General features: G+C 40.8%; 2 protein-coding genes across 2 annotated transcripts; one reads left to right on the top strand and one right to left on the bottom strand.

Annotated features, from left to right (window-relative positions):
• Window positions 1-5,779: 5,779 nt before the first annotated feature.
• Window positions 5,780-6,816, bottom strand: LOC119771146. The gene is made up of 4 exons (XM_038266569.1): window positions 6,807-6,816; window positions 6,478-6,733; window positions 6,004-6,414; window positions 5,780-5,945 (listed from the first exon to the last, which is right to left on the bottom strand). Exons 1-4 carry the CDS (start codon window positions 6,814-6,816, stop codon window positions 5,780-5,782), a joined length of 843 nt encoding a protein of 280 aa, XP_038122497.1.
• A 1,072-nt stretch (window positions 6,817-7,888) lies between these two features.
• On the top strand, window positions 7,889-10,757 carry LOC6045722 (ER degradation-enhancing alpha-mannosidase-like protein 2). Its single transcript, XM_001862989.2, has 2 exons — window positions 7,889-8,095; window positions 8,507-10,757. The coding sequence occupies exons 1-2, from the start codon at window positions 7,941-7,943 to the stop codon at window positions 10,716-10,718; spliced, it is 2,367 nt and encodes a 788-aa protein (XP_001863024.2). The 5' UTR covers window positions 7,889-7,940; the 3' UTR covers window positions 10,719-10,757.
• Window positions 10,758-12,237: the final 1,480 nt, after the last annotated feature.

Genomic DNA, 12,237 nt, shown 5'->3' with positions numbered 1-12,237 from the left:
AGAATTTTTAAATGGAAGATTTTGAAAATATAAATGAAAGAATTTCAGTTTTTCTGATTTTCAATTTTAATTTTATTTTACATTTCAATTTTGTTTTATTTTAACTTTTTTTTTTAATGTTTATTTTCATGATTTTTATATTGTATTTGTATTTCTGAATTTTTAAATTTAATAAGTTTAAGTTAAGTTTAAGTTTAATGATCGTGTTTTTGAACAAGAATTTTTTTTAATGTTTGTATTCTTAAATTTTAAAATTTAAGAACACAAAATTGCTTGTTCCATAATTGTGGGATGATAACCCCCCCGCAATTACGAAACACCTAATATTAATTGAAATTCCACAAAAAAAATTATCAAACTACAGTAGTTGTTCGGTATTGGGTTGAGAACGTAGCCCAGTCACCGTATGTTGCTCGTTAACTGGGCTGAACAAAGAATAACGAGGAGACCACCGATGCATAACATTTTCCCGATGAAAAATAAAAATAAAAGTTACTCAAATTTATTTACAATGCTTACTTTTCATATTTCTTTAATTGTGACTTGAAATTAAACAAAAGTTTGAAAAAAGTTTTTTTTTTATTTATTGAATATGATTTTTGCATCCATTAACCCCTCAGTCATTTTGGTTTGTTTTGGTTTTTTGACGTTTGTCTGCTTTTTAAGTGGGCTACGGCCCAGTTATCGAGCGCCCAGTTAAACAACGCCCATTTACCGAACAACTACTGTATTTACAATACCTAAGTTGACCGTAGAATTTAAAAATATATACTTCTGTAGAGAACCCACGGTTTTTTTTACATTTGTAAGAAAAATGTGTTTCGAATTGTAGATTTCGTGGGTTGATGTTTTTTTCTTCAAAAAATTAACATTAACATTAAAACAAACAATTTTTCGACACACCAATCGAATGGTCACAACAAAAGCTTTCAAATAAGGGTAAAAGCGAATCATTATGTTCAATTTTTGATTTTTTTAATATTGGCCGATCTGTAAAGTTTTCCAAAAAAGTGGGATGACTGTATCCGGAGTGACGTTTTGGCGAGAACCTTCGCATAATCGAATGCAACTCTTGGTACGAGTTGTGTTTATATTTTTAAATCCCCTGATTTTGGAACTTTCAAATTCTGAAGTATAGATTTTTTTTTTAAATTTTGTAACTTTAAATTTTTTTAATTTTATTTTTTTTGTATTCTGGATTTTTATTTTGCATTTTAGAATTTTTTAATTTTTTTTTGCATTTTATTTTTTTACAGTTTTTTTTGGATTTTTAGTTTGCTTTGAATTGAACTTGAATTTTTAATTTATTGAATGCATGAATTCATATGGCACATCAAAAACTTCATTTATTTTTTCTATATTTCTGAGTAGATATAGCAGATAAATAAGTTTTTTGTTCTAAAAAATGAACTCAAGGTAATGGCTCATACCTCGAGTTTTTTTTGAAAAGGTCCAATAAACCAAATTTCCAGTTTTTGCTTTTTGGGTGTTTTAAAAACCGCCTTGAGTCAGGGGTATTAAAAAACACCCAAAAAGCAAAAACTGAAAATTTGGTTTATTGGACCTTTTCAAAAAAAAAAAAAAAAAAAAACTCCAGATATGTATTTTTTGGTCCCCTAAAACATTAAAATTAATCTAAAATCAGAAAATACGTTTTTTTTTTAATTCACCTTTACTGCCGTTCTACGCAAGTTCTACGCATAATTGTCCCATGTTCAAAAAAGGACAACTGAGAAAAACGCGACTGAAATTTTTCGATCGATTTCTGTGTTTCTACACATAATTGTCCCAAGGGTCCCTATTCGCCCTATATGTCCCTAATCACCCCGGTTAATATTTTATCACCCTTATTTGTAATTCTCTTACAGCTAAACAGGTACACAAGATGAAACGCTCCATAAAACTCATGATTTCGTGATAGAAAATACTTGGTGGGACAATTATGCGTAGAAGTTCAACGATGGGACAAACAGACTTGGTGTTGTTTTCAATGATTTTCTGAACATAGTACTACATTTTATGTGTTTTTCTGAAAATATACGTAAAATTAAGCTTAAAAATGATAAAAAGTCAGATTCGTCCAAAAATGACATGGGACAATTATGCGTAGAACGGCAGTTTAGAGAATAAAAGTTAATTTAAAAACCTGGCATTTTGTTAAGAATGCGATCATATTTTTTTAAAGTTTGCTCTAGTTATTCTGTCTGGATTGTTGAATTCCTAACTCGATGATCTTCTCGATATCTACAAAAAGCAAAACAATCGATCTGTGTGTGAAAGCCCGACATAACTATTTGCTCTACACATTTCTGTCGGGGAAATTAGTCCGCATGCACGGAGAATCAGCATTACACTTTTTGCAGTTCGATTTTACACCACCGACTAGTTTCAACCCTCGAACTGAAAAAGGTGTAAAATGCGAACTGCAAAAAGTGTAAAAGTTACACGTTTACCAGTTCAGGGGTCCGAACTGAAAAAGGTGTAACTTTTGGACTTAGAAAATTTTTGAAGATTCTGCGGAAACGTTTCGCTTGCTGTCAAATCGGGACTTAGTGCAATTTGAATTCTGGTGGTCAGAGGAGTTGAAATGGTAAGTTTTGCGCCAATTAGGGAACAGTTGCCGGAAAAGGCACCATTCCAGTTCACCCTGACCGGAAAACCAAGAATTACGGGCCAGTGAATGTTTTTGTGGCCGGATTCGTTTGAATTCTTGGTTCTTCGGTCTGGGAAGCGAAATTCTATCTTCCGGCAGGAACATAAACAAATCTGTCGGTTGCGGCAAGAAAGTGCAAGATTCCGGTTCCCCCAGACCGGATAACCAAGAATTACGGGCCAGTGAATGTTTTTGTGGCCGCATTCAGTTGAATTATTGGTTCTTCGGTCTGGGAGAAGCGAAATTCTATCTTCCGGCAGGAGTTAACACAAATCTGTCGGTTGCGGCAAGACAGTGCAAGATTCCGGTTCCCCCAGACCGGATAACCAAGAATTACGGGCCAGTGAATGTTTTTGTGGCCGGATTCGTTTGAATTCTTGGTTCTTCGGTCTGGGGGAAGCGAAATTCTATCTTCCGGCAGGAGTTAACACAAATCTGTCGGATGCGGTCAGAAAAAGAAAATTCCGGTTCCCCCAGACCGGATAACCAAGAATTACGGACCAGTGAATATTTTTGTGGCCGGGTTCGGGTTAATTCATGGTTCTTAGGTCGGAGGGAAGTGGAATTCATGGTTTTCCAGACTGGAGGATTTTCAAACTGAAAACTAACCCAACTTTTTTAAACATGTTTCCAGGTGAAGCTAAACCGACGCTAAAGTGAACCCAGCGCGCCACGGAACGCCACTGAACGCGCATGTTTTTGTTGAGAACCGGTTCCAGATGGACATGCTGATGGATTTGAACAAGGAGTACCTGCGTTAGATGGGCATCACGACGATGGGGAAATCATTGCCATCCTGTGCCACTCGAAGACGGTGTGCAACCAGTGTGCCCGCGACCGGGTGCTGTCCTCGCAGTCGGCAGTCGTCGAGGGGGTCAGTGCTGCCGGAACACTTGGTCTATCTGGTCCCGGTAGCGGCGGTTTCCGCCACGCTTGAGCAACCCACCCAAATCGGCGGTGTCCCGTAAGATCCTTTCTCTTCAGGAGCGCTGAAGAATTTGCCTTTAACCCTTGTTGACCTTTTCAGGCCCCAGCTTGGCGGTGTCTCTGCCGAGCAAATCACAGAAACACTATTTAGAGCACAAAATCAAACCTCCGGATGGCGGCGGATCTACCACGAACATTGTGCGCATCATCAACGAGGGTTCGGACAATAAGGCATCGGTCGTGTCGACGGTCGGTAGCTTAGGCAGGCGGAGTGCCGTCTTCGAACCGCTCGAGCGCAACTCCAATGACGGGGAGAAGGAGGATGGAGAATTGAAAGACGACATTGACGACGCCGGAAACGGAAGGAACTGCCGAAGAAGATGGCCTCGAAGGTCACGCTCAAGGATATCGAGGCGCTTGGGAAGAAGAGTGACAGTTTCGGCGGCGGCGGCGGTTCAATCTTTTCGCGGCTGGGCGAGAAGAGCAACCAGAGAGAGAGCAAAGTGACGAAGTGCCCGCCGGGATACTGAAGAAGTCAGGCTGCCTCACTAACGTTTAAACTTTTTCAGCAACAACCCACCCGCAAACTCCCTCCCAAATCCAGAACGTCATTCCGGTAAAGAAGATCCCTGCCAAGGTGGTCACGGCAGGTAACGACCAGTCGGTCTCCTCGCGACGGCGCAGCTTTGACCGCATAAACTCGGACGTTGAGCTGGCCATATCCGTATCCTTCTAGGCGGCGGTGGCGCTCTTATCCCAGCCGTGAAACATCAACCGCCCTTCCCAAAATAAACAGCCAACTCCGGGACCTCATCAGGAACAACCGATGGCTTCCTCTTTCTCCCCCAAACCTGTAGTGACAGCTATCAACAATCAACTCGGAAAATCCGTTGTTCCCGATCCGGGGAAAAGAAGGTCCGACTTCGCGACCCGCCGGATTTTCTACTGAAGGTCAACCCGAAAGCCGTTCTAAGTCTCATCAACATCATCGACTTAGTGCACCACAAAGCGATCGATCCGGATTGAAAATCCGGAGAAATTTGGACGGGAAAGAGTTGTTGCCGGTGGCGCTAAGTTTCCGTGACATCCGTCAGGACCTGTGGATCCGGATGGGCATTGCCAAGAGGCCATGGCCACTCCCTGCAACAAAAATTACGCCATGACCTGAGAGCGGAGTGAACTTGAATTTCAGCAAAAATGTCAATTTCTCTATTGTGAAATAAAAATAATAATTGTAAACAATTTAGAATATAATAAAAAATATTTGATGCGCCAGTTTTTATTGCAATTTAATAATCAATAAATAAAAATCCGAAACAAAATGAAAATACGCCCGCATGTATGCAATTTTCCAACCAGTGAAACGGGTGAAACGTTTCAATTTCAATTTTACACGAAATCCAGTTCGACCTCTGTTACACGAAAGTATGTAATCGTACTTGAACTGAATTTCGTGTAATCGAACTCGATTTCGTGTAATGCCTATCCTCCGCACGGAGGATATACTTTCGTGTAACAGAGGTCGAACTGGATTTCGTGTAAAATTGAAATTGAAACGTTTCACCCGTTTCACTGGTTGGAAAATTGCATACATGCGGGCGTATTTTCATTTTGTTTCGGATTTTTATTTATTGATTATTAAATTGCAATAAAAACTGGCGCATCAAATATTTTTTATTATATTCTAAATTGTTTACAATTATTATTTTTTTTATTTCACAATAGAGAAATTGACATTTTTGCTGAAATTCAAGTTCACGCACTCCGCTCTCAGGTCATGGCGTAATTTTTGTTGCAGGGAGTGGCCATGGCCTCTTGGCAATGCCCATCCGGATCCACAGGTCCTGACGGATGTCACGGAAACTTAGCGCCACCGGCAACAACTCTTTCCCGTCCAAATTTCTCCGGATTTTCAATCCGATCGATCGCTTTGTGGCACTAAGTCGATGATGTTGATGAGACTTAGAACGGCTTTCGGGTTGACCTTCAGTAGAAAATCCGGCGGGTCGCGAAGTCGGACCTTCTTTTCCCCGGATCGGGAACAACGGATTTTCCGAGTTGATTGTTGATAGCTGTCACTACAGGTTTGGGGGAGAAAGAGGAAGCCATCGGTTGTTCCTGATGAGGTCCCGGAGTTGGCTGTTTATTTTGGGAAGGGCGGTTGATGTTTCACGGCTGGGATAAGAGCGCCACCGCCGCCTAGAAGGATACGGATATGGCCAGCTCAACGTCCGAGTTTATGCGGTCAAAGCTGCGCCGTCGCGAGGAGACCGACTGGTCGTTACCTGCCGTGACCACCTTGGCAGGGATCTTCTTTACCGGAATGACGTTCTGGATTTGGGAGGAGTTTGCGGGTGGGTTGTTGCTGAAAAAGTTTAAACGTTAGTGAGGCAGCCTGACTTCTTCAGTATCCCGGCGGGCACTTCGTCACTTTGCTCTCTCTCTGGTTGCTCTTCTCGCCCAGCCGCGAAAAGATTGAACCGCCGCCGCCGCCGAAACTGTCACTCTTCTTCCCAAGCGCCTCGATATCCTTGAGCGTGACCTTCGAGGCCATCTTCTTCGGCAGTTCCCTTCCGTTTCCGGCGTCGTCAATGTCGTCTTTCAATTCTCCATCCTCCTTCTCCCCGTCATTGGAGTTGCGCTCGAGCGGTTCGAAGACGGCACTCCGCCTGCCTAAGCTACCGACCGTCGACACGACCGATGCCTTATTGTCCGAACCCTCGTTGATGATGCGCACAATGTTCGTGGTAGATCCGCCGCCATCCGGAGGTTTGATTTGTGCTCTAAATAGTGTTTCTGTGATTTGCTCGGCAGAGACACCGCCAAGCTGGGGCCTGAAAAGGTCAACAAGGGTTAAAGGCAAATTCTTCAGCGCTCCTGAAGAGAAAGGATCTTACGGGACACCGCCGATTTGGGTGGGTTGCTCAAGCGTGGCGGAAACCGCCGCTACCGGGACCAGATAGACCAAGTGTTCCGGCAGCACTGACCCCTCGACGACTGCCGACTGCGAGGACAGCACCCGGTCGCGGGCACACTGGTTGCACACCGTCTTCGAGTGGCACAGGATGGCAATGATTTCCCCATCGTCGTGATGCCCATCTAACGCAGGTACTCCTTGTTCAAATCCATCAGCATGTCCATCTGGAACCGGTTCTCAACAAAAACATGCGCGTTCAGTGGCGTTCCGTGGCGCGCTGGGTTCACTTTAGCGTCGGTTTAGCTTCACCTGGAAACATGTTTAAAAAAGTTGGGTTAGTTTTCAGTTTGAAAATCCTCCAGTCTGAAAACCATGAATTCCACTTCCTCCGACCTAAGAACCATGAATTAACCCGAACCCGGCCACAAAAATATTCACTGGTCCGTAATTCTTGGTTATCCGGTCTGGGGGAACCGGAATTTTCTTTTTCTGACCGCATCCGACAGATTTGTGTTAACTCCTGCCGGAAGATAGAATTTCGCTTCCCCCAGACCGAAGAACCAAGAATTCAAACGAATCCGGCCACAAAAACATTCACTGGCCCGTAATTCTTGGTTATCCGGTCTGGGGGAACCGGAATCTTGCACTTTCTTGCCGCAACCGACAGATTTGTGTTAACTCCTGCCGGAAGATAGAATTTCGCTTCTCCCAGACCGAAGAACCAATAATTCAACTGAATGCGGCCACAAAAACATTCACTGGCCCGTAATTCTTGGTTATCCGGTCTGGGGGAACCGGAATCTTGCACTTTCTTGCCGCAACCGACAGATTTGTTTATGTTCCTGCCGGAAGATAGAATTTCGCTTCCCCCAGACCGAAGAACCAAGAATTCAAACGAATCCGGCCACAAAAACATTCACTGGCCCGTAATTCTTGGTTTTCCGGTCAGGGTGAACTGGAATGGTGCCTTTTCCGGCAACTGTTCCTAATTGGCGCAAAACTTACCATTTCAACTCCTCTGACCACCAGAATTCAAATTGCACTAAGTCCCGATTTGACAGCAAGCGAAACGTTTCCGCAGAATCTTCAAAATTTTCTAAGTCCAAAAGTTACACCTTTTTCAGTTCGGACCCCTGAACTGGTAAACGTGTAACTTTTACACTTTTTGCAGTTCGCATTTTACACCTTTTTCAGTTCGAGGGTTGAAACTAGTCGGTGGTGTAAAATCGAACTGCAAAAAGTGTAATGCTGATTCTCCGTGCGTGTGCACTGCAGTTAAAAATCAACAAAGGTCCGTGAACGCACCCCACCAGCGCAAGCGTTCGCTCTGTTGTTGTTTTGCCACCCACCACCCACCCACCCATTTTTGACAGCTGATAAGTCCCGTTTTGTGTTGTGTTGTTTTTTCTCCGATCGTAGTCGGCAAATCGAATCAAACTTTTGATGTCGTGTCCACCGTCGTCGCGACCAAAGATGAAGCGGTTCCGTAGTTCCGGCGGCAGTCGGAACGTTTTCCTGCTGGTGCTCCTGGTGACACTACTCGTGGGGAGCGTTTCCTGCCTGCGGAAGTACACCAAACAGGACATGCTGCGGTTGAGGTGAGGTTTGTGGGAAAAGTTTTGTGCTGATCGCAGCAATCCATGGGGAAAAAACAGTACAGTGGAAGAATAATTATTATTCTGGAATACTTTTTCAAAAAGGTTCTAACAGCACAGGTGCGGCATGCCATCCCTCAGGATTACGGTATAAAAGGCGGCTGTCGGAGAGAAATAAATCATTCTTATTTTGACTACTGAAAAACCAACAAGACAAGAAGGATGTTTCCAGACCGTGTTCAAGCGGGATCCGAGAGTTCTGTTACGATCCGGAAGCTGGGGTAACGTTGGAAGCCTGGTTCGCCGAGTATGCCGTGATCCCTAGGGTATAAAACGCGTACAGAACCTCTTGAAAAAGTACTCTAGAATTATTGCCGTTACCATCGTTAACGCCACGAAATCGATTCCCCGCAGGGAGGAGGTCCGGGCCATGTTCCAGCACGCGTACGACGGCTATCTGAAGTACGCGTCCAAGTACGACGAGTTGCGGCCGTTGAGCTGCGACGGAGTGGACACCTGGGGCAGTTACTCGCTGACGTTGGTTGACGCGCTGGACACGCTGGCCGTGATGGGGAATTATTCGGAGTTCCGGAGGGTGGTGCGATTGCTGGAGCAAAAGTCGTTCGATAGTGACATTAACGTTTCGGTGTTTGAGACGAACATCCGGATTGTGGGAGGACTGTTGAGTGCGCACTTGATGAGTCATAAGGCGGGGGTGGAGCTGGAGGAGGGTTGGCCGTGTAATGGGCCGCTGCTGAGGTTGGCGGAGGATGTAGCGAAGCGGTTGCTGCCGGCGTTTGATACGAGGACGGGGATGCCGTACGGGACGGTGAATTTGAAGTATGGAGTTCCTTATGGGGAGACGAGCGTGACTTGCACAGCTGGGATTGGGACGTTTGTGGTGGAGTTTGGGGCGTTGAGTCGGTTGACGGGGGATCCGATCTACGAGGAGGTGGCGTTGAATGCGTTGTACTCGTTGTACAATCATCGGTCGTCGATTGGGCTGTTTGGGAATCATATTGATGTGCAGACTGGACGATGGACGGCGCAGGACGCGGGAATTGGCGCCGGGGTTGATTCGTACTATGAGTATTTGGTGAAGGGAGCAATCATGCTGAATAAGCCGGATTTAATGCACATGTTCAATGAGGGGAGGAAAGCCATTGATAAGTACTTAAAGCGAGACGATTGGCACGTTTGGGTTTCGATGAACAAGGGCCAGGTCACGTTGCCAGTGTTTCAGAGCTTGGAAGCGTACTGGCCGGGAGTGCTGAGTCTGTTTGGGGACACAAGCGTGGCCATGAAGACCCTCCACAACTATCACACCGTTTGGAAGCAGTACGGATTTTTGCCGGAATTTTACAACATTCCAAACGCTGAAGCTGGAGCGAATCGGGAAAACTACCCGCTCCGGCCGGAACTGATCGAGTCGGTCATGTACCTATATCGAGCTACCGGCGATCCGTACCTGCTCGAAGTAGGTGAAGACATCCTCCGGAGCATTGAGTACAGTGCCAAGACGCCTTGCGGCTACGCAACGATCAAAAACGTCCGCGATCATCACAAGGAAGATCGGATGGAGTCATTCTTCCTCGCGGAAACCACCAAATACCTCTACCTCCTGTTCGATCCGGACAATTTCATCCACAACGATGGCCGCGTCGGCACCGTCATCAACACAACCCACGGCGAATGCATAATCGATGCCGGCGGCTACATCTTCAACACCGAAGCCCATCCGATCGACCCGTCCATGCTCCGGTGCTGTCACGAAACCCCAAAGCAAAACCTCTTCGCCGGCTACAGCCGGGAGAAATTCGCCGGAGATCGGCTCGACCTGACCCGCACCCCAAAAGAACCCGAGCTGAAACCTCCCCAAGAAGTGGAAAACATCTCCGTCGTCGAAGCCCAAATCGAAGACTCCATCCCGGCGGCCGTCCTCGAAGAACTCGGCGCCAAACTGGCCGAAGCTCGGCAAGCCCTGGCCAAAAAGCGTCTCGAAGAGGCCTTCCAGCGCGCCCAAGAATCGCTCAAATCCCAACAAAACGAATCCCCAACGAATCTCTCCACCTCCGACGACAGCCTGATCGTCCCAATCGCCCCATCCCCAACCACGAAACCCCCAACGGACGATCCGGAACGGATGACCACCGTCAAACTGACCCCCTCCGCCCGCGATCCCGACGACAAAAGCGCAACGGCCGCACTCAAGCTGAACGAGAGCACTCCTCCGGACGTCACAACCGGCGAGCGGGAAGTTCCGGAAGCGACGACCGTAGACGAAGACGACGAACAGGACGAAGCCAATCAGGCGAAGAAGTTCTTCTCGGAGAATAGTTCCAGGGCGGGAGCGGTGGCGGACGGGGAGTCGGCGATTCCGCCTACGGTTGGAGGGCAGGTTCCGCAGCAGCAGCAGAAGGGACTCAACGGAACGATTGCGGAGATGGTGCAGAACATGTTCAAGACGAAGGTGTACCAGAAGAGTTTTGATGCGAGGGTTATGCTGGAGCGGGTCAGGGAAAACGGAAAGAGCCGGAACGGGACGTGGGCCACGAATTATGGGCTGTTGACGTGCAAGGCGCAGCCGTTTTTGCAGCGGATCACGTTGATGGGGGAGTTTTATTGAGGGGGAGAATAAAAGATTGAAAATCATTCCAGGGGAAAAGATTGTTTTGATTAGTTGAGAAATGCCAAATCATGAATTTAGGATAATTTAATAATTTAATAATTTAATAATTTAATAATTTAATAATTTAATAATTTAATAATTTAATAATGTAATAATTTAATAATTTAATAATTTAATAATTTAATAATTTAATAATTTAATAATTTAATAATTTAATAATTTAATAATTTAATAATTTAATAATTTAATAATTTAATAATTTAATAATTTAATAATTTAATAATTTAATAATTTAATAATTTAATAATTTAATAATTTAATAATTTAATAATTTAATAATTTAATAATTTAATATTTAATAATTTAATAATTTAATAATTTAATAATTTAATAATTTAATAATTTAATAATTTAATAATTTAATAATTTAATAATTTAATAATTTAATAATTTAATAATTTAATAATTTAATAATTTAATAATTTAATAATTTAATAATTTAATAATTTAATAATTTAATAATTTAATAATTTAATAATTTAATAATTTAATAATTTAATAATTTAATAATTTAATAATTTAATAATTTAATAATTTAATAATTTAATAATTTAATAATTTAATAATTTAATAATTTAATAATTTAATAATTTAATAATTTAATAATTTAATAATTTAATAATTTAATAATTTAATAATTTAATAATTTAATAATTTAATAATTTAATAATTTAATAATTTAATAATTTAATAATTTAATAATTTAATAATTTAATAATTTAATAATTTAATAATTTAATAATTTAATAATTTAATAATTTAATAATTTAATAATTTAATAATTTAATAATTTAATAATTTAATAATTTAATAATTTAATAATTTAATAATTTAATAATTTAATAATTTAATAATTTAATAATTTAATAATTTAATAATTTAATAATTTAATAATTTAGTAATTTAATAATTTAATAATTTAATAATTTAATAATTTAATAATTTAATAATTTAATAATTTAATAATTTAATAATTTAATAATTTAATAATTTAATAATTTCATAATTTCATAATTTCATAATTTCATAATTTCATAATTTCATAATTTCATAATTTAATAATTTAATAATTTCATAATTTCATAATTTCATAATTTCATAATTTAATAATTTAATAATTTCATAATTTAATAATTTAATAATTTAATAATTTAATAATTTAATAATTTAATAATTTAATAATTTAATAATTTAATAATTTAATAATTTAATAATTTAATAATTTAATAATTTAATAATTTAATAATTTGATGATTCAATAATTTAATAATTTAATAATTTAATAATTTAATAATTTAATAATTTAATAATTTAATAATTTAATAATTTAATAATTTAATAATTTAATAATTTAATAATTTAATAATTTAATAATTTAATAATTTAATAATTTAATGATTCAATAATTTAATAATTTAATTATTTAATAATTTCTCAATTTCATAATTGTAAATCA

Source organism: Culex quinquefasciatus, chromosome 1, assembly GCF_015732765.1.
Source record: "Culex quinquefasciatus strain JHB chromosome 1, VPISU_Cqui_1.0_pri_paternal, whole genome shotgun sequence".
Classification (NCBI taxonomy): domain Eukaryota; kingdom Metazoa; phylum Arthropoda; class Insecta; order Diptera; family Culicidae; genus Culex; species Culex quinquefasciatus.
Note: the sequence above shows the minus strand (reverse complement) of the source record. Positions and strands in the feature narration are given on the sequence as shown.